Source organism: Anolis carolinensis, chromosome 1, assembly GCF_035594765.1.
Source record: "Anolis carolinensis isolate JA03-04 chromosome 1, rAnoCar3.1.pri, whole genome shotgun sequence".
In the NCBI taxonomy this organism is placed as follows: Eukaryota; Metazoa; Chordata; class Lepidosauria; order Squamata; family Dactyloidae; genus Anolis; species Anolis carolinensis.
Window position 1 is genome coordinate 106,037,563 of NC_085841.1, and position 23,352 is coordinate 106,060,914.

At 43.5% G+C, this 23,352-nt stretch overlaps 1 protein-coding gene across 2 annotated transcripts in view; it reads right to left on the bottom strand.

The window, feature by feature from the left end:
• Positions 1-23,352, bottom strand: part of grik2 (glutamate ionotropic receptor kainate type subunit 2) — a 774,384-nt gene that overhangs the window by 475,273 nt on the left and 275,759 nt on the right. For both annotated transcript variants that reach the window (XM_003215508.4, XM_008119029.3), the window contains exon 4: positions 22,803-23,060. In XM_003215508.4, coding sequence (XP_003215556.1) covers positions 22,803-23,060 — 258 coding nt within the window. The remainder of the gene's footprint in view (positions 1-22,802; positions 23,061-23,352) is intronic.

A 23,352-nucleotide genomic window follows, 5' to 3' on the forward strand; every position in this document is an offset into this window, starting at 1 on the left:
AGAGTCCTGTAAAATCTCCCCTCGTGCTGTTTTTTTTTGGCCACTGCGCATGCGCGTCCGCCATTAACGAATTAATTTAGAAAATAATGAATTTTCGTTAATTTCGAATTTTTTGGGGGGCAAAATTCGGAAATACCTTCAGAAACGAAACGCTGCCCCCCTCTAGTTTTGAAACGAGTTTAGAATCAAATTTTTCGTGGATCGATCAAGCTTATCACACATGTCTTCTAAAATAGATTCTCCTGTGATACGCTCAACTTGACTGAGATGGGATCAAGCCTGACTAGCTCCTCTTCTTACTGTACAAATCCTTTTTGAATGTGCTTTGGGAATGTTGACTATACCATACATACAGGACATGACTCTTCCTAATCCATACTGTTCCCAACTTCATTCATGCCCCCTTTTCTGCTTTTTGAACATAAGAACTGCCTAATTTTGATAGTTCACAGATTCAAAGCTGGACACACCCCTGAACTTTTCTATTTTCAGTTTCAATGCTCCAGTGATAGACAAGCTTAAGTCTTTTAAAAAACCCAAGATTTTTACAATGTAAATACTTTTGTGTTTATTCAGCTATTGGAAGATGTGCTTTAAAATTGTTTAACAACACCATCCACATGTGGGAGGTTCTTGTAAAATATTCTTGCCTTGAAAGAAATGGAATTGTTCAATTAATAGGGGAATGCCTTGTTGCAGACAAGAATCACCGCAGTCCTTTCATTTCATTTCATTTAAAAAGAAAAAAAGGAAGTGAGCAAGACAATCTGGGGGGGGGGGGGAGGTTCAGTTTTTCCTTTGTGGCTGGGAAGGACAGCCCACAATGGATGTCACATCTCCCAAAACAAGTGGCTAAGGTGGATTTCTTTTACTCAGAGCCGGTCCAACAATAAGGCGAATTAAGCGGTCACTTGGGGCGCAAAACATTCAGGGCGCAGTCGAGACTGCTTTTTCTGTTGATTTGTTGTAAAACATGATGTTTTGGTGCTTAATTTGTAAAATCTTAATGTAATTTGATGTTTAATAGGCTTTTCCTTAATCTCTCCTTATTATCCAACATTTTTGCTTATCCAATGCTTTTATTTTTCAGTGATTGGTTTGGGGGAGGGGCACCAAAATTCTGTTCACCTATACTTGAAAAATATCTAGGGCCGGCTCTGCTCTTACTGCATTATGAAATGCATTTTCTAAAATGGATTTAAAGTGTTTTCAGAAGCCAAAAGACAGAAAGAAATCATGGCCATTTAATACAACTTTGACATGACTTAAAGCTTGGTTTGTAATGAGATTAGAGTAATGTAGTAAAAAGTGTTTTTATTCATGTGTAGGGAGCCTCCAATGTGGCTTACAGACTTGTATGATAATGTCCAAGTCTTGTCATTTGCATCTCTTTCAGTAAAGATGGGTTGCTTACCTGTAACCATGTTTCTTCGAGTGGTTATCTGTGGAATCCACACATATGGTATTGATTATGCCTAAGCAATACTTTTGGAAACTCTCTCATCTGTGAAGCTTTGGCTAAGCCCTGCCCGGCTTCCCCATGAGGCATATAAGGCCCAGCTGAGGATGTAGCCACAGTTCCCGCCACCGCTGGCAGCGGCTAAAAGGATGAATGGGGATGTGCAGATTCCACAGATAACCACTCGAAGAAACATGGTTACAGGTAAGCAACCCATCTTTCTCCTTCATGTTGTCTGTGGACTTTATTTATTTATTTATTTCAATTATTTATAACCCGCCCTTCTCACCCGAGGGGACTCAGGGCGGCTTACAAGTGGCAATTGATGCTGTTATACTGTTATACAATGAACTAAAACATTAAAATAGTTAAAACAGTCATAAAATACAATATACAAAGTTTAAAACAATGCAAAGTGCTTATCATCATCATCATTTAATTACTTATTAATCGCCCTCCATCCACGATGCTCTAGGCGATTTACAAGATAAAATTGTAAAGGATAAAAATACATACATACAAATATTGATTAAAAATATTAAAATAGATTAAAAGCTCTAGTAAAGAGCCATGTCTTGAGTGCTAGGGTAAAAGGCCCCAACTCACGCATGGCTCTCATATAGGGCGGCAAGGCATTCCATAAGGCAGGGGCAGAAACAGAAAAAGCTCTGCGCCTGGTCCTTTCCAAGTGCACTTCTCTAGGACCCGGTACATAGAGTAAGTCTCATTGGGATGGTCGTTGTGACCTCCGATGATGGGAGAAGGAGAGACGGTCCCTAAGATATGATGGGCCCTGGCCGTAAAGAGTTTTAAAAGTCAGGACTAGCATTTTATATAGACCACGGTAATCAGTTGGAAGCCAATGCAGATGCTGCAGCACTGGTGTTATGTGGCATTTCATGGGTGTTCTTGTGAGTAGCCTGGCTGCTGCATTCTGAACAATACGGAGCTTTCGGGTCGTGGACATCGGAAGCCCAACATACAGGACGTTGCAATAGTCCAGCCTAGATGTGACCGTGGCATGAATGACTGTTGCCAGAGCCTCATCAGATAGATAGGGTGCCAGTTGCCTCGCTTGTCGTAGATGGAAAAAGGCCTGTTTGCTGGCAGCAGCGACCTGAGCTTCCATTGTCAGCTGCGAATCTAAAACAACACTCAGGCTCTTAACGGTGGGCGAAGGAGATAGGGCAGCACCATCGAAGGTGGGTAGCAAGTGGGTCAGACCAGTTGAACGGCCGTGCCAGAGAATCTCAGTCTTCGCCGGGTTCACCTTCAGTCTACTAGCACGTAGCCAGTTCAACAGAGCCTCCAGACATAAGGTGAAATTTTCTGGTATGGACGTTGCTCCAGGCTCCAAGCGCAGAAGGAGTTGGGTGTCGTCTGCATATTGATAGCAGTCTAGGCCAAAACTCCGAACCAAGCTAGCAAGGGGTCTAACGTAGATGTTGAAGAGAAGAAGGGAGAGAATGGCACCTTGGGGTACCTCACATAGGAGGGGAGATCTGTCAGAGACTTGATCCATATACTCCACGCATTGGCTCCGGTTTCGCAGAAATGAGTTGAACCAATTGAGGGCCTGACCGCGAACTCCGGACATGGCGAGACGGTGAATCATTTGATCGTAGTCAACGGTGTCAAACGCTGCGGTAAGGTCGAGAAATACCAGTAGCGCTGATCCGCCGCTATCAGACTGGCAACGAAGTTCATCTGTAATGGCAACCAGGAATGTCTCCGTCCCATGGCCAGGGCGGAAGCCTGACTGGAAAGGGTCCAGGCCGGCTGTATCATCCAGAAATTGTTGCAATTGTCCCAGCACAGCCCGCTCTATCATCTTACCCAAGAATGGGAGGTTGGAGACAGGACGATAGTTGGCAAGGGTCATGGGATCCAAGCTAGACTTCTTTAGCAAGGGACGAACCCTTGCCTCTTTTAGGATGTCCGGGAAGACCCCCTGTTCAAGAGAGCCATTGATGATATTACTCAACGAATCGAGTAGACCTTCCAGGCAGCTCTTCACCAGCCAGGAGGGACACGGATCAAGGGAACAGGTGGTTGGTTTTGCAACGGCCAGGATTCTAGCGACATCTTCCTTGTCAAGCGGAGTAAATCGGTCAAAGATAGGCCCACTAAGCGGCCACAAAGTCTCAAGCTCACTTAAGGTATCAGCTGTAGGGGGCAGTTCCTGCCGAAGCACGGTGATTTTATCAGTGAAAAACTTCTGGAATGCCTCTGCTGTAAGAGCCGTGGTTGCTGGGTTTTGGACTAAGGGAGCCGGACTGGTCAAAGCACGAACGATTTTGAATACTTGAGCTGGGCGCGATCTAGCAGAGGCTATTAAGGAGGAATTGTAAGATTTTTTAGCATCCTTGACAGCTGATTCGTAGGACCTGCAAAAAGCTTTGAACGCGGACAGTGACACCTCGTCGGGCTTCTGTCGCCACCGATGTTCCAGCTGCTTTCGTGCTTGCTTCATCATCCGTAGCTCATTAGTGTACCAGGGGGAGCGATTCCGGTGAGGGCAAAGGAGGCGTCTGGGGGCAATCTCATCCAAGGCAGCCAACAAACTGACATTCCAGGTGTTGACTAGCTCATTGAGAGTGATGCACGCAGTTCCCAGGCCCTTAAGGGCATTCAAGAACCTAGCAGGTTCCATGAGTCTCCTAGGCCGAGCAAAGATTGGTGTGGCAAGATGGGGAGGAGGAGATGGAATCTCAATCCGGGCCTTCAGGACAGCGTGATCAGACCAGGGAACATCAATTACCGCAGATAGAGATGTTTGTACTCAGATATTAAAAATCAGGTGCAAGGTGTGGCCGGCCCGATGAGTAGGGCGAGTCTTGAGTAGTGAGAGCCCCAGAGCTTCAAAGGTTGGTACTAGGTCCTTAGTCACAGATGAAGATGGCAGTGCCTCGACATGTACATTAAAGTCACCCAGAACAATAAGTCTGGGGAACTTCAGGACCCAGTCTGCCACAAGATCTAATAAATTTAGCAGACTCTCTCCCGGAGACCCAGGCGTGCGGTAAACTACAAGAATGGCTAGGGATTCCCTGCTAGCCAGGACCACACCAACACACTGAATACCGGCTATCTTTGGAGTTGGAATAGCTTTTATGGTAAAATAATCACGGGAGAGTATTGCTACCCCTCCACCCCGACCCCCACTCCGTGGCTGTTGAAATATCTGGAAGTCTGGAGGTGTCAGTTCATGTGAGGGAATGTTTTCACCCTCACAGATCCAGGTCTCTGTAATACAAACCAGGTCCACTGCTTGATCGAGAATAAAGTCAGAGAGGGTAGCAGTTTTGTTGACAATAGACCTAGCATTGAATAATAGCAGGGACAGGAGGGGCGTTGGTAGCACCTTCTCGGCCGTATGCCTAGGGATGGAATGCAAGTTGGAAAGAGAACAAGTTTCCAATCGACTCGATCTCACTCTGGCACTTGACCTAGGACCACTGCTATCATACTTGGGAATATCACATAGGACAGATGAAGGCCGAATCTGTCGCTGACTTTGTCTCTTTTTAGAGACCAGCATGCTATCATTCTCATATATCCCTCTCCCGATGATTACTGGGATCGTCCTCCCAGTTCTGGGTTCATCTGTAGTGTCAGGTACCTGATGTTCGAACCACCTCCAGAAAAGGGAATGACGCAAGGCCCGAGGGGGTATGATTTTGAGCACCAGCCTGTGGGCACAGCGGAGTTGGAGTAAATGCAAAGTCTCCTAAACATCGTTTAGGACGTGCAGGTGTTCCATTGCACCGAGGGAATGAGCCCCCAGCCGCTGGGTTTTTGGAATGACCCTCTTCTGTGGCTCTATCTTCCCCGTTTGTATTAATAGTGGCCCTAACTGGAGAGGTATTCATCCTTTGTGTTGAAAGTGCCTTCGGCATTCTTGTCCTGGCCCCAAAACCAGCCCCCCAAAAAGTTCTAGTTTTGTAGCCTTTCTGCTGGGCTCTGCGTTTTGATGAACTAGGGCTTGTGGCTCTGACCGACACATGTTCAGAATGTTGACTTCCGGGCAATTCTCTGTTCTGTATGTCGGCGGAAATGTTCTCTGCCCTCGCAAAAGCCCCTCTGGATGCGATCTTACTCACTAGGGCATCCTGAGTTAGAGCTTCTTCAGTATTTTTTTTAGCATCGGTCCCCTTAGTGTTTCTTCGGCCGGAGACATCTCCTCCGGAGGAGCTCCCACCAGAAACCGCTTCATGTGGATTCCCCTTAAGAGCAGTTACTTTGGGGATGTCCTCACCGGAAGTAGGGCCTTTCCCTAGATGGTGCTTCCGTCTCTTTCTCGTACGGCGTTTGCACATGTGCTGTTTCTCTTTGGGACTTGGCCATAGGGAGGTCAATTCCCTTTTAACAATCCCCACACCGGGCGCCATTTCCAAGGCCTTCATCTGAGCTTGTCTTTCAGACAAGGGAAGACAACGTCTGCAGCGATCTTCCGGCTTTTGGGCCTCGGTGATCGTCCTTGGATTCTTTTGCAGGATTGCAGAAATGTCCAATGGCTCTGCTTCCATCCACTGAGGCGGATCTGCTCCCATGGCCCCCATGGCCTTCCTAGATTTTTGGTTTGACCAGGGACAGGTGTCATCAGGATTTGCCCCAAAAGGGCAATTCCCCCAAATGAGCATTCCAGGACTGTCGCCTCCTGGAAAGCTCCCCCCGAGGGTATCAGGGGCCATGATGGTGGACTCGGAGGCTGCGATGGTCTTGGCGAGGAACTTACCCCCCCAAAGAACACCTCAGCTGGACTATCGTTTAGTAAGTACTTATTTGCCTGCAATATGTCCATGGAGGCTCTTTCTGGTGATTTTGTGTCACTTAATTGATTTAGTAACACTCCAAGGCGGCTTAAACTTTCAGTAAGGCACTCGTACTCTAAGAACAAAAGGTCCAACAAGTCCTGGTTTAGTTGGTTGGATCCCATCTCAAAAATAAAATCAGAAGTTTTGAAAGTCTTCCTCCCTCCTTATGTCCACTCACTAATGCTGGGAGAAAGGGAGGGGGCAGTAGGCCTACAGCAGAAGACAAATAGAATCCTCAGGCCTCTTGTGGAAAAGCTGCAGCAGACTGAAGCCTTCCCAGGCCTGGTGCAACTCAGCCTTTATAGCTTCTCCCTGCTTGGAGGTTGCTGAGTCACACCCAGTTGGAATGGGCCTAGGGCTTCTGCCTACTCACAAGTAGTCCAGAGACAGCAGAGCTGGATGGAATCCTCAGGCCTCTTGTAGAAAAGCTGCAGCAGACTGAAGCCATTCATCCATCCATTCATATGCCATTCATCCACCAAACCTTATACAAGAGCCATAATTCAGACCGCGTCGAAGCCAACACATGCTTATTCTTCAAATGCCTGCGTACATAGCAAGGTCTTCAGTTTTTTCTGAACCCAGAAGGGATGGAGCCTGCCGAATGTCACTGGGGAAGGAGTTCCACAGCTGGGGAGCCACCACCGAGAAGGCCCTGCCTCTCATCCCCACCAGCCGTGCCTGTGAGGTGGGTGGGACCAAGAGCAGGGCCTCTCCAGATGATCTTAAGGTTCTCGTGGGCTCATAGGGGAAGATACGTTCGGACAGGTAAATTGGACCAGAACAGTTTAGGACTTTGTAGGCCAAGACCACCACTTTGAATTGGGCTCGATAGCATATCGGCAACCAGTGGAGCTGGCTTAGCTGCCGCCCGTTTTACTAATTGGAGCTTCTGGGCTGTCTTCAAAGGCAGCCCCATGTAGAGTGCGTTGCAGTAATCCAACCAGGATGTGACCAGAGCGTGGACCACCATGGCCAAGTCAGACTTCCCAAGGTACGGGCGCAGCTGGCGCACAAGTCTTAGTTGTACAAATGCTCCCCTGACCACCGCTGAGACCTGGGGTTCCAGGCTCAGCGATGAGTCCAGGAGAACACCCAGACTGCGAACCTGTATCTTCAGAGGGAGTGTGATCCCGTCCAACACAGGCTGTAACCCTATACCCTGTTCAGCCTTACGACTGACCAGGAGGACCTCTCTCTTGTCTGGATTCAATTTCAATTTGTTCACCCTCATCCAGTCTGACACAGCTGCCAGACACCGGTTCAGGACCTGAACAGCCTCCTTAGTGACAGGTGGGAAGGAGTGACAGAGCTGGACATCATCTGCGTACAGATGACACCGCACCCCAAAACGCTGGATGATCTCTCCCAGCAGCTTCATGTATATGTTGAACAACATGGGGGACAGTATTGAACCCTGCAGGACCCCACAAGTCAATGGTTGTGGGGCTGAGCAGGTGTCCCCCAATGACACCATCTGGGATCAACACTCCAGGAAGGACCAGAGCCACTGCAGAGCAGTACCTCCGAGCCCCATCCCGGCAAGGTGCCCCAGAAGAATACTGTGATTGACAGTATCAAAGGCCGCTGAGAGGTCCAGCAGGGACACACTCCCCCTGTCCAGCTCTCGGCATAGATCATCGACTAAGGCGACCAAGGCTGTCTCGGTACCATGCCCCGGCCTAAAACCAGCAAGCTACTCACCATGGCCGGTGGGCGTCATGCCACTGGTGAAAACAGGACCGCTCTGCTAAATGCTGCATGCCACTTGGATTGGAGGTCCATCTTGTAATGTGTGACAAAGGTCAATGGCATGGCCCATATGGCTGCACGACAGACATACTCCAAAGCTATGCCCCGATGGTAAGCTGTTGAAGTGGCCACCACTCTTGTGGAGTGGCCCTTCACCTGAAATGGAGGCTGCTTGCCATTCAACTGGTAGGCAAGCTTTATCGTACCCACAACCCAGGCTGATAGCCTTTGAGAGGAGATGGGTATTCCTTGGGATGATGTGCAATAGTGAAGAAAAAGTCTAGGTGAATTCCTGACGTCTTTTGTTTTTTCGAGATAGTATGATAATGCCCTCCGGACATCAAGGAGATGAAGAGAGCGCTCCAGAGGAGTTTTTGGAGCCGGAAATAAAGCTGGTAAAACTATATCCTGTGTATTATGAAATGACGAGGCAACTTTTGGAAGGAAGGAAATATCTGTCCTTAGTACCACCTTATCGGCGTGAAATCGCATGTAAGGAGCATCTGCCCGCAAAGCACAGAGCTCACTAGCTCTCCGTGCTGATGTTATAGCCACCAAAAAAGCTGTCTTCCATGAAAGACAGCATAGTTCTGCTGTGGCCAGTGGCTCAAATGGTGGCTTCGCGAGTGCAGAGAGGACAAGTTGGAGATCCCAGGCAGATGTAAGTAACACCCTGGGAAGATTGATGTTCTTATGCCCTCATAGAAAAAGTTGTATCATTGGGTCCTGGAACACTGAAGGAAGACCTTCCTTCTTCCTATATGCAGCAATGACCGCTAAATAATATTTTAGAGATGATATTCTGCCAAAGAAGCTAGGAAATTTAATATCAATGGTGTGGGTGCTGTGAGGGGATCACAGCGCTGTTGATTGACAAAGGAGACAAACTTTTCCCGCTTGCGTTCATATGAACGTTTTGTGGACAGTCAATGTGCTGCATCTAATATTGTCCGAACAGTGCGGGAAAACGGTGTGGACGAATGCGCCACGCAGTGATTTGTAGCCATTGAACATCCAGGTGCCGAACCTGACCTTGCTCCATGGTGAGGAGATTAGGTCGTTGAAGAAGAAGGCGGTAGTTGTTACCTGACAACTGCCAAAGCATTGAGAACCAGGGCTGCTGGGGCCACCATGGCGCTATGAGAATGCAGTTGGCATTGTCCTGGTAGATCTTTGAAGTTACACTATTAGCAATGGAATTGGAGGAAAGGCATACAACAGCCGGTCTGTCCACTTGTAGAGGAAGGCATCCCCAATATTCCCAGTCCCGGGGTTGCTACGAGACCGGGCACAGTATAGGCGACACTTGCCATTGTCCTCCGATGCGAATAGGAGGCAGATGGCAGATGGTGTCCATCTACTCCTAGGCTGGTATGACTGTTGCCGGTGAAAACCATACTTAGAGGCAGCCTGAGGTACTTCTTGAGTACTTTTTAATTTCGTATCAGTGTCAGGGTGAAAGGCTCCATCATTGTTGGTTGAAAGGCTTTCTGCCAAAGCCTTAGCCTGTTCTGATAAGGTAGAGGCTCTGAGCCAGGCATGGCTTCAAATTGTAGTAGATGTAGCAAACATGCCCCCAGCAAACTCTGCCGTATCTTTTGACATGTCTTTCTGTGCCCTTGCCAGGATAAATGCCTCTTGCTGGATTATTTTTACATAGGTTTGATGCTGCCGTGGAAGGGAGTCTAAATATGGTGCTATTTTGTTCCACAGGCAGGGCCTGCTGTGGAGTGAGCACTGGTGGCTGTGCACATTTTTGGATTGGACCAAAGAAATACTCATGGCCCCACTGGAGACTTATGGACGAAGTCTCGCTGACTTGACTGCCTCCATGGTGGAGATGGGAAGGGTGGAGGGGCATATGGCATAGGGCTTTGAGAATAAAGTGACATAGGTGCCAAAATATATTCATCTCTGGAACGCAGTGTGTTTGCCCGCAAGGCATGTCCTTGCACAGACTGTGAAACTTCTACCCGAGGGGCACCATCCCTTCTAGTGGCTGTATCCCGGCCGCTCTCCTCCACTGCCAGGGGTAAGGCAGGAGGGAGGAGACTGCGGCTGCTTGTTGGAGGGGGCTGGGCTACTCCCACTCAGGGGAGCAAGGCCACAATGCTCTCCCCTCTCAGCATCCCTGGAAGCAGCTCAGGCTTCCTCCTTAGCATCTGTGGGCGATAGCCAAGCATGGCCGGAAGCAGCATCGGCGCAGAGCCGGCAAACTCAGCACGAGGGGGCATAGCCAGAGCGGCATTGGCAGAAGCTGCCCTCTGCTTCTTTGTTTTCTTCTTCTGCGGCTCTGCATAAGCTGGTGCCGGCAAAGTCTTATCTTTGGAGACTTAGATCTCCCTCTCTTGCTTGCTGCTACTGGAACTGGAGAAGCAGAGGCTGAAGGTATGAGGGAGTGTGGGGTGGGAGGGGCGGAAGTAGTTCTTTGGGACCCAGAAGCAGGCAGAAGAGCACACTCATATACAAGCGCCCAAAGCCACTTCTCCCTCTCCTTCCTAACTTGTGGTGTTAAAGCCTTGCAAGCTGAAAAGCCTCTAGCCACATGTCCTTCCCCCAAATAGCCAACACACTTATCATGCCCGTCAGTTGTTGCTAACTTCTCTGTACAATAAGTACATTTCTTAAAGAGAGCCATAGTTAACAGTTCAAAAATCGTTTACCATCCAGAAGGGATAAAGTCAAAGCATAGTCAATACAGTCCAAGTCCAAAAGTCCAGAGAATCAAGAAAACATTGTCAAACAAACTGAGTCAATAGAATTTCACGAGAGGTTCCTAAAGCTGCTTGTAAGGTGGTGGAAGAAAGGGAACTGTGGCTACATCCTCAACTGGGCCTTATATGCCTCATGGGGAAGCCGGGTGGGGCTTAGCCAAAGCTTCACACCTGAGAGTTTCTGAAAGAATTGCTTAGGCATAATCAATACCATATGTGCTGATTCCACAGACACCATGAAGGAGAAAAGAGAAAGGCTTGGTTAAAAACTGTGAATCTTTTGCAAGTGCTAGTCAAGAATGGCAGGATACCTCACAATGCAATTTTTCACATACCTGTTTAAAATTTTCAGTAAAAAATAAGTGTAATCTTTATAGGAAAAGAATGTTGACAGCTGGAGCAAATGGAAGTGCTGTACCAAGCAGAGAGTTGTGGAATTATTTAGATATGATTCTCTATAGGCCTTTCTACATTGCCCCAACCCCCCCCCCCCCCCATGTATCATTTTTTGCATGCCAGGAGTATTCTCGGGAAGGTATTGCTGGAAGGCCCATTGGGTAAGTTTTTAAGGAGGAAATGGGGGGGGGCTGAGGGAGAGGGGTGGGTGCCATCCCACTCCTTTGGACTCCAGGAGCCTGAAGAACCGGGATGGCTGTGGGGATTGACCCACGGGGTGGCAGAAGAGGTCCCGGGAGTCAACCCCCACAAACATGGTACCTGCAAAGATCCAGACATTAAGATCTGGATCTTTGCGGGTGTCAAATTAATCTGGAGTACACTGGGATATGCCTAGGTTTACCTGAGGCATCATTTGGATGCTTCAGTTAAACCCATGATCCATCAGAGGTATTAGGATAGTGTGTGTAGAAGGGCCCTAAGAGACCTGCCAACTTTTCAGTATTTCAAAAATATTGACTTTAGACTGGGTTATGCAGCACAAATGATAATGGGAAGGGTTTATACTAAATCGGGGGTGTCAAATCCATATCAGCCTTATGGATGCCTTCAAAGGACTATTTGTAATTGTAAGCTCTATAAATGTAACTATGCTGCCCTGGCATATTCATGGGTGCATAAAATGACATGGTGGGCCAGATTCAGCCTATGTGCTTTGCATTTGACACATGTGTGTTAGATTATATAAAGTTTCAGAAGACCCACAATAAATCATAATTTTAAAAAAGCAAGTCTCACTTTTTTGAAGCAGATTTCTAGCCCCTTTAAAATCTAAGCTATGGGGTAAAATGTGCAATCATGACATTTTCTTTGCACGCAACCAGCCTTCTGCCACCTGTCAGTTGTTCAAACAAATTAATGAAATTGTAGCAATAACTGACACACTGACTGTCTGGAGAAGGAATATCCTGCTGCATTTTAAATCCTGCCTTCAATATGTTTTAAAAAATCAGAGAACCCCCATTTTCCCTATGTTTTGGCCAGTAGTGTGTCTGTTTAAAAACAAAAGGTGTTAGCAAGAACAAAATTTAGCCCGTATTTTCATTTTATTTTTTAAACTTGTAAATACAGTAACCCTGCCAACAAATATAGAGATGAAAGGATGACAAATTCACTTATGGAAGAACCATTTGAAGCTGAACCTACAATTTTGAAAGTGAAGTAGAAGCCGCACTCAAAGCACTTGGTAGAAATAAATCACCAGAAACGGATGGCATACCAATAGACCTGCTTAAAGCTAGAGATAGAAAACACTCCAGCTCTAACTAGGATCTGCCAAAAAAATATGGAAAATAAAGCAATGGCCTACAGACTGGAAATGCTGAGTGTACATTCCAGTCTCTAAGATAGGGGACATCAGGGATTGCAGCAATGGTCCAGTCACTTCATTAATCTCAATTGCATGCAAAAAAGAAAAGGACTTTGACCATATGGAGTGAGAATTGCCAGATTTTCAAATTGAGTTCAGAGAAGGAAGAGGTGTTAAGGATAATGTTGGAAACAGGCATTGCAAGCTTGTTGATCCCATGTCCATGTGGTGCTGAATCCACTCTGAGGTTTCACCCAAATTTTCAAGGAATTATCAAACTTTCTTGACCTATTTGAAGGTAGTATTCATCAACCTGGATAGGTAAAAGAAAATGCCGTAACAGATTTGTCATGACCTGTCCTGATAGCTACCAGCTACTTCAACTGCCGCCACCACTGTGTTGGGTTTTTGCAGAAAAGTATAGTTTGTAAGGAGCAGGCTGTGAAGTTGATTGTAGAAGTCATGCAATTTACAAAGAACAGAGAGGATTGTTTTGTACATAGCATCTGAAAACAGGATGTAATTTTTCTTTCCTCCTGATGGCATGAGTGAAACCTCATGCCTCTTAAAGCTGAGACAGTTTGCCCATAATAACAACGTAACAACGTATCTGCTATCCACTTCAGCTTCTACTGAGTACCGACTAGTTTCTGCTCAATATTCTCTCCCCCCCTCTCTCGCTCATATATATACCTTTTTTTCCATAGTTGTATGTTCTATCTACCATAGACCTTTGCAGACAGTTTGGATGACAGGCAGATACAATTCTGAGCAAGTTGAAATAGCTGCTTCTCCTCAAACCAAAGTTTAGATTGTACAAGACTACAGTCACATGAATAAGGTTGAAGATGCTAAAGTCAAATCTAGAGAAGATGCAGAAGACAACGGCATGGAGAGCAGATGGTTTTGGATTGGTATCCATGGAGTTGTGATTAAATACACAAAAACAGCTTGCTTTACCCTTAAAATCACAAATTCTAGCTATGGCTTTTTATCAGTTATATCTAGTAGGAAGACTGTATTCCTTCTCAGAAGAGAAAAAGAAATTTGATACTGGCATCTCCATTTGTGTTATGCCTTTTATTTAATGCTCCAATGTATTTCTCGTGAGGCTGGCCCTGAAGGTGACCTCAGGAACTTCACCGGAGCAGACTTTTTGTCAAAGCATTGACTGGGACCACTTCAAACACTAGAACAAAAGGTAACAACCTGGGCAGCAGCTGTGTCAAACTCCATTAAAACAAAACAACAAATAAAACAAGTTAAATTATTAGCTGTGGGGGATTCAAAAATAATACAAAAGAGCACCATACTAAAACCCTAAATCCAAGCACAAGTCATCAGAAAAAGAGGGAGGTAAAAGGCAGTAGAACATCCAATTATAGCAACATAAATGATTCCACTAACAGCTAGAAAATCCTCAAGGAAGTGACCAAGTAAACCATCTTTGAAAGTTCACTGCATCTGGAGGTCTTGCACTATGCATAGGCCTTGCAGACTTTATCTACATTAAATATAAAATGCTTGGGGCAATCAGACATATTGGGAGCCCAAGATAAATTTAGACCCCAAATTCTCCCTCCTAGGCCTGTACAATATAGAAGAAGATAAAAACAAAGAAATTCTGTTTTATTATTTAACAACTGTGGCAAGAATTACATATGCCAAGGAGTGGAGGGGAAAAATAGACCAGATATAAAACTATGGTATAATAAAATCCTAGAAATCATGAATATGGATAAACTAACATACTTATTATCAAACACACAAGGTAGGCCAAAAAACAAATAGATTGGGAACAAATTAAAAACTATCTAAAAATGAAAAATGTAAAATAATAATATGAAAATACAATAGAGAAGAGCGAATGACTAAATAAATGTCTCAGATAAAGTAGCAAAGAAAGCTGAAGTAGCAGTAAAGAAAAACAAGACAGAAGATATAAGTACAAGAAGAGAACACTATTTAAACACCATGCATGAGATGGAAGTCAATTTTAGTGTGTTTTTTGTCTTTTTTCTCTTCCTTCTTTCTTTGTTTTCTTTCTTTTTGTTCTTTTATGTTAGGTGCTGGCTGTATGTAGTTTTTGGTATATTTTTTCTTGTTATTTTTATTATTTATTATTATTATTTCTCTTGAAATGATGTATATGTAGGTGGATTGTTGTTGATGTCTTCTCCCTCCCACTACCCCCCCCATCACAGCACTCCCTCCTCCCCTGATAAGCAGCTGTTGATGTGTATCACTGTTTTGCCAATGATGACTGAGAGCTGTGCTGGCGGTAGTGTAACTACCGGCAGGTCCAACCAAGCCAGAGAGGCCTCAGCTGAGGAGCAGAACTAAGAGCACCTAACCCATTAGCATTATGGAGAATCAAACCAAAACGAAGTCTATACTGGCTCGGTCATCGCCCAGGATAAAAAGGACCGTGGTGGATGCTGCTGACTCTGGACATCCATCGACAAGTGGCTACGGAATCAAAATACAAATGAACAGTCACAGAAGCGTCAGAAATATACGACAGAAAACTGCACAGTTATGAAATGTTATTACAAATCTGAACCTCAAAGGCGTGGCTACCAAAAAAGGATGCATCAACTGTGGAAACAAGAGTACCCTGACTCACAAATAACAGAACCCCGAGTGGCTAACCAACGAAGATTCATAATCAGAAAAAAAGAGTTCAGTAAAGTTGGACTCAAAGAAATCCAGAAAATCTGCAAAGCAAATTACCATCACACCACAGCACAGACAGCAGCAGAGACTCCAGCAACACTTGGAATGGTGGAACAGATTGAACCAGAAGAAAGTGTGGAGCTTTTGCAAGAATTTGAAGAACCAGCACTTGAAACACCGGTTGAACCACCAGAAACCTTGACAGCAAGACAACAAGAGCTCAAGGATAAGATCATGGCTCATGCTGCAGCAAATGCAATAAGAAAGCGGCTCCCAGCTCTAAAAACAGTGCCCAAGAGACACCTGGTGCTTCTCATGAAGGATGTGAATACAGTACTCTCCACTGTCCAAATAACATCAATTGAACAAACAAACCAGTTTGCCTACAGTGCAGCAGCAATAGTAACAGAAGAGCTTGGGCTCCTACAACCAAGGCAGCCCCAAAGAAAATCGATTGGAAAACCAAAGTGGAAGGTCAGGCTAGAGTTGAAAATCAAGAAACTTGGATCAGATGCAAGTAACCTGAAAAATATGAAAGAGAACAAACTGAAGAATGACAAAATCAAGCAATACCTGATCTGAAAGTACTGACTAAACACCAGAAAAAGTGAAGAAGCTTTGGAAATCGTGAAAGAACAAATTACAGCAAAAGCTAGAAAAATTGAAAGATATGAAGCCAGAATCATCCAGTACAGACAAAATCAATTATTTCAATCAGACCAAAGACGGTTCTACCAGAGCCTGAACCAAACAACAGACACAGTAACCATAAAGCCAGAGAAAAAGTTCTGGAAAGAACTTTGGGAAAATAATAAGAATTACGACCAAAACGCTGGGTGGATAAAGGAGTTTGAAGGAAAATTCTCACAGAACAAAATGGAACACATGGAAATAACAACTGAAATGATCAACAAACGAGCGCAAAAAGACAAAAACTGGACATTGCCTGGTAGTGATCAACTTCATGGATTTTGGCTCAAACATCTGATTAGTTTACATGGAAAAATGGCCCAACAATTCAATGAGATGCTGCAGAAAGGAAGTATCAGTGAATGACTAACAACTGGAAGAACTTACCTGATACAAAAGGATCCAGCAAAAGGAGCAGCACCAGGAAACTACAGGCCAATAACGTGTCTGCCCACTATGTTTAAACTACTGACTGGCATCATAGCTGACAAAGTTCAAGATTATCTTGAAGAAAAAAACATCTTGCCAGATGAACAGAAAGGCAACAAATGGAAAAGCAGGGGCACAAAAGACCAGTTATTGATTGACAAAATGATTCTGGAGAATTGTAAGTGCCAAAAAGCTAATCTTCACATGACGTGGATTGACTGCAAAAAGGCCTTTGACTCACTCCCACACAGCTGGATCATCAAGTGCCTGGACGCCATCGGGATTTGTAAAAACGTTGGCACCTTTATTGAAAACATGATGGAGCACTGGAAAACTGTTTGTTGGATATGAAAGCTATGGACTTGTCAACATCAGAAGAGGAATTTTCCAGGGAGATTCATTGTCCCCTCTGCTTTTCATTATTGCCATGATCCCTCTGTCAACAATCTTATAAAAAACAAATCTCGGCTATCAAACATCTAAGAATTCTCACAAAATTTTGCATCTGATGTACATGGATGACCTAAAGCTGTATGGGAAAATGGAAACTGAAATCCAGTCTCTGACCTACACTGTCTGAATTTTTAGTACTGATATCAGCATAGAGTTTGGTTTGGACAAATGTTTGACAGTGGCATTGAAGAAGGGAAAAATCACTGAAAGTGAGGGCATAAGTATGCCTAATGGCCAAACAATAAAGTGTCATCAGCCAGAGGCCTATAAATATCTGGGCATATTACAGCTGGACAACATCAAGCATGAACATGTGAAAACTGTGGTCAGTAAAGAATACACACAAAGGGTCAGAAAAATTCTCAAAAGGAAGCTCAATGGAGGCAACACCATCAAGGCCATAAACACATGGGCCATACCTGTCATAAGATATACTGCTGGCATTATAAATTGGACACAGACAGAACTGGACAGAAAAACAAGAAAACTCATGACCATTCATCATTCACTGCACCCTCATAGTGATGTTGACTGGCTATATCTGCCTAGAAGATCAGGGGGCAGAGGACTCTTACAAGTAAAACAAGCAGTCAAAGAAAAAGAACATGCCCTGGCAGAATATGTAAAGCAAAGTGAAGAACCTGCTTTGATTGAAGTCAAAAATCAGAAACTCCTCAAAGCACAGCAGACAAAAAACCAGTACAAGAAAACCGCACTACAAACTAGAGCTGACAGCTGGCACAACAAAACATTGCATGGAAAGTTCCTTGACAAAATTGAAAGAAAAGCTGATAAGGAGAAGGCCTGGCTATGGCTCACGAATGGGACCCTGAAGAAGGAGACAGAAGGCCTGATCCTTGCAGCCTAGGAGCAAGCCATCAGAACAAATGCAAATAAGGCCAATATCGAAAAATCAGCTGATGACCCAAAATGCAGACTGTGCAAGGAAACCGACAAAACCATTGATCATATCCTCAGCTGCTGTAACAAAATCGCACAGACAAACTACAAACAGAGGCACAACTATGTGGCCCAAATGATTCATTGGAACTTATGCCTCAAGTACCACCTGCCAGCAGCAAAGAACTGGTGGGATCAGAAACCTGCAAAGGTATTGGAAAATGAGCATGCAAAGATACTGTGGGACTTCCGAATCCAGACTGACAAAGTCCTGGAACACAACACACCAGACATCACAGTTGTGGAAAAGAAAAAGGTTTGGATCATTGATGTTGCCATCCCAGGTGACAGTCGCATTGACAAAAAACAACAGGAAAAACTCAGCCGCTATCAGGATCTCAAGATTGAATTTCAAAGACTCTGGCAGAAACTGGTGCAGGTGGTCCCAGTGGTGATGGGCACACTGGGTGCCGTGCCAAAAGATCTCAGCCGGCATTTGGAAACAATAGACATTGACAAAATTACGATCTGTCACCTGCAAAAGGCCACCCTACTGCGATCTGCGCGCATCATCCAAAAATACATCACACAGTCCTAGACACTTGGGAAGTGTTCGACTTGTGATTTTGTGAAACGAAATCCAGCATATCTATCTTGTTTGCTGTGTCATACAATAAAATAATAATAATAGGAATTGTAAATAATGATGGGAATTGTAAACCAAAAATCTGTGAAATGACCTCAATTGCCCAATGCTGCATGAATGTGAGTAATGGGGATGAGGATGGTAACACAGGTAGAGTCAAGACATTTTTTAATGGTCAGAAAGGTGGGGGGGGGGAGGGGGACAGCAGATGCCACAATTCCTGCTAAATTTTACATTTCACATCACTTTATCCATAGCAGAAATGCTTTTTAAGGTCCCATTTGGGATTGTGGACATCATATAAGTTTTGCAGGACATGGTCATTACCAGGCTGTACGCTGGTATAGCATGCCTTATTCGACAGTGCCTAGAGCCAATATTCCAGTATTAAATTTCTCTGAGTATTGCTACACATAAGATAAATATGTCAGCCTAACTATGAAAGAAATGAGATACGGTAATAACTTTCTCTTCTTTTATGTATTTTCAACATACTCATTAAAAATGAAAGAGTTAGTTATGAAGTACAAAACATAAAATCCCTTTGTTATAACTATAGTTTATCATTTCCATAACAGGTTAGTACTCTTTGTTTGAAATACATTGGTCATAAGTTAGACTTTCTATCATTATTATTAATTAATTATATTGTACTTCTTAAAATATACAGTCCTTTATAACTGTCCAGGTCTAAGTCATCCTTAGCTATAGCCATATTTTTGTTTATTCCAAATTATTTTCTATAAAAATTATACTAAAATTTTAATATATGGTGCACAAATTATGTTGGCCGATTTTGAATTGGTTATTTTGCAAAATAATCTCTCTGCATCATTTTCATTTCCTTTCCGAGATGTGAAGAGCAGATCTTGATAAAAGGAAGATTTATCAGAACTTTCATATTATGTACTAAAAGAAGCAGTAGTTCCCTAATATCCTTCTGATCAGAGCTGTGACTTCTGTAGATGTAAGCCACATATGTACCTATGAACACCTTTCTTCCATAAGAGCTTACAGAACTAAAAGCCTGAACCCTATTATAAGGTGGCTCAATGTTCAGGTTCTCTCCCTGAATATCTCTTCATCCAGACCAATACATTTCATCTACATTTGAGCATGTCACAAACTGGAAAATGAACAGATTGTTCAGTGAAATGGCTAAAGTTTCCCACATAAATCTGATCTCATACTGCAAATCGATGAAGCAGTAGCAGAATTTCATAGCTCTTTTTGGGAAGCAATGAGCGGAGATCTAATACCAAAACTATTCTTTAAGCAGATATAATCTGGGAATGAGGATGCATTGTGTAGCAGTTTTCCCATATAGTGGCAGTTCACCACTTTGGGGCACAGTGATGGAGATTAAATAATGCAGACTGGTTCTTAATTTAGGGGTGAAAAAAAATACTTTAAATTTGTTTTCCTGATGTAATAAGATTTCTTGGTGCTTTACAAACTCTGCCAATTAGAATAACAGATGTCAAGTTATTCACACTTTGCAAAAATATGGATGCATTTTTCTGTGCAGGAAATGAATTGTGCTGTTCTATTATCCAGGCAGAGCCGCCTTGAGTCCCCTTCAGGGTGAGAAAGGCGGGGTTTAAATGGGCAAATAAATAAATAAAAGGGGGCACTAGACAGAGAAGAATAGTCCATTGTACCCGGGGGGGGGGGGGAGGTGAGGTGAAGGAGAAACCCATTTCTCCCATTTCTGCTAATTATTCCCCCCCCCCCTTCCTATGTCATAAACAATGATTGTTTCCATGATGGCGACATGGGTGGGGGGGATAACAGAAAAACAGGAACAAATACTTTTACTCCTTCAACTCTCCTGTCCTCCCCCCCCCCCCTCCGTAAAATGGACTAGTCTTCTCTCTAGTGCTCCCTTTTGGACTCCACCTGGATAATGGAATGGTACCAAATGAATTTTATGCAGGAAATGTTTTTGCTATATAGAGAACTGTATGTGAGGAAATATGTTTTCAACATAGAAAAACCACATATATTTCATATATTTCTACCCTGAAATGGTTGGCAGTCTACAAAAAGATCTAGCAGGATTTCACTATCTAACACAGTGGTTCCCAACCTTTGGTCCTCTAATTGTTTTGGACGCCAACTCCCAGAAATCCCAGCCAGCTTACCAGCTGTTAGGAATTGTGGGAGTTGAAGCCCAGAACTCCTGGAGGACCAAGGTGGGAAAGCACTGATCTAGCAAGATTTATATAATTCTTTTGGCAATGACTTCCCCACATAGACAGTCTTCTGAGTAAATATATGACCTTGTTACATGGCCGCTGGAATCACCTTGCATTGTCAGGAGCCATGGGGAACCGAGTGCCCCACGCCTCATATCACCCAGCTCCAATATGGCTAATCCCATGGGGGGAAAGCATGGACCTCACGGCTTCCCCCCATTGCTTCTAATGGCAAAACAGGAAGTCTCCGTGTTGCTGCAGTGGCTGCATGCATCAGCTCTGCTCTACATCACCCATGGATCCATGCCGTCATCATTTGATGGGAGCCTTCAGGCTCCGTGGGTGATGTAGGACCGGCATATGCTGCCAAAATCTGCTTTTCATGATGAGGTCAATAGTCCATGTTCCAGGGACAGTATTTCTCCAAGGATAGTGTTCCAGCAGAACAGACTAGGCACAGGGGTGAAAACTGACTAAAGAGAATAGGCTACTTGCTCAGGGCACAGCTTTACTGTTCAGCAAACCATATGGTTATTTCTGATATACTGAACTAGTATTATATATTGTATTTTTATCTGGTCTTATTTAATATTGATGTGTAACTATAATATTGCTCTAGAAGTTAAACTTTCAATATATTCCAGAACACTTATACATTTGAGTACTCTTTTAAGAACCAACTAAAAACCTTCCTGTTTAAACAGGCATTTAGTGAAGAAAATTAATCAGGAATGACAGGAACATCATATGTTATGGACTGGAGTAGAGTGCAATATATGTCTCGATATGATGCCTCATGAACTTGAATTTATCCTGTAATTGTTTTATTCAACCTGTTTATCCTAATATGCTTATATTATTTATGTACTTTGATTATTGTTTATGTGATTTTAATATGTTGTAAGTCACTTTGAGTCCTGTGAGGGAGAAAAGTGAGATATAAATAAAGATGATGATGATGATGATGATGATTATTATATCTTTAAAAGTTGGGGAAATGTAATTTTTCTCACTGCATGTGGTTCCTTGCAATAAGAAAACTGTCCCATAAGGAACCATTCGATATTTATTTATTTATTTATTTATTTATTTACAGCATTTATATTCTGCTCTTCTCACCCCGAAGGGAACTCAGGGCGGATCACATTACACATATAGGCAAACATTCAATGCCTTTTAACATAGAACAAAGACAAACAAACATAGGCTGTGAGCGGGCCTCGAACTCATGACCTCCTGGTCAGAGTGATTCATTGCAGTGATTCATTGCAGCTGCTCTCCAGCCTGCGCCACAGCCCGAGCTGTGAAACAGAGCAAGCTGTATTATTTTGAGCCAGACCATTAGCAGCAACTCTCCAGTGCTCATACATAAATTTTTCCCAGCCATATCTGAAAATATCAAGGATTGGACCTGACATCTTTTTCATACTATGTATGTAATCTGCCACTAAATTACAGCTCTTCCCCATTTGTTTATATATGGTGTTATATAGGCATGGTGAAACAAACACATCAAAATCCATTTTGATAAAGGATATGATTCAAGAAAAATATTCACGTAATCAGATATGCATCTTCTTGCCTCCTTTAAGAGTTATAAGATGCAAATTTCTATATGCATTTTCCATTTCTCTTTCCAGCCAACTCCAGTATTGACTTGATTATCTGGGACAGCTCCGTATTTTCATTTGCATTCAGTACACAGAACTGTTGTTGACACCTAATGAAGTGAATAGGAAACTGTTACGATAACACTGTAGCACCCTCTATGCACTGAATCTTCCATGCATGCCAAAGTGAACATACCTGAATATCCCCAAAAAAATTCCCTGGCCTACATCATGGACGTGTGATTGGCTGACAACATTAATGAAAACATAATGTAGGTTTACAATTACATTTTTTTTACAAAATGAAAAATCTATTATAGAGAAAAGGTTTTGCAAATAGAGCCACCAGATCCGAGAACAGAGAACTATCCCTGGAAACTGTTCTCATGAAATTTTCAAATGTTTTCCTCAAATCAGGATGCTTAGATCCTTGGATAAAATGTTATCTTTTAATGCATTGATCAAAATTCCCCCTCTCCTTTTTAAACATAAAGAATATACACAAACACATTCTGCATAATGAGAGAGATGCAGGCAGTATGAATATATTTTAATGATTTACAACATAATTTCACTACCGTATCCTCCGACTAGCTGCCTGCATTAAAAACCCAATTCTTTGTTGGTTTAGAGGATTATATGTATTACAGACAGCCACCAACACTACTGCATAAAGTCCTACTGCATGCTTACCTGTGCTGTCATCGTAAACAACTGTGACAGTTTTCCACTTGAAGAACTGCACAAGGTCAAGGATGGCACGGCTGAGTGAAGAGAAATCTGGGTAAAGGCTGACATAAAATGAGTCTTTGTTGTCTGAAACCTGGTGCTTCCAGCGCGTCTGTATATGTGGAACCCCCAACGCATTGCAGATAGATTGCACTGCATTAGCTGAAGAGCTGTGTGAAGGCCCAAAGATGGCTGCTACTCCAAGAGAGAGCTGATCACAAGCTGAAAGAGGAGAAAATACAATTAGCCTTCTGCAAAGAACAACAACATCCAACTCCCCCTTCCAAAAAAAAAAAAACACCATATTAGATCTGCAGTCAGATAGGCTTGTTTTTGCTAAAAGTGTTATACTTTTCAAGTAGAAAGTAATTAATGATAATTCATTCATTAAATATAAAGTTGGCCCTCCACTTTCATGGAGGTTAGGGGTGAAAAATCCCCATGGAAATAGGAAAACATTGAATTGAAGAAAATTAATCTGAGAGAACACATTCCTGGGAAATTCTAGATTCTC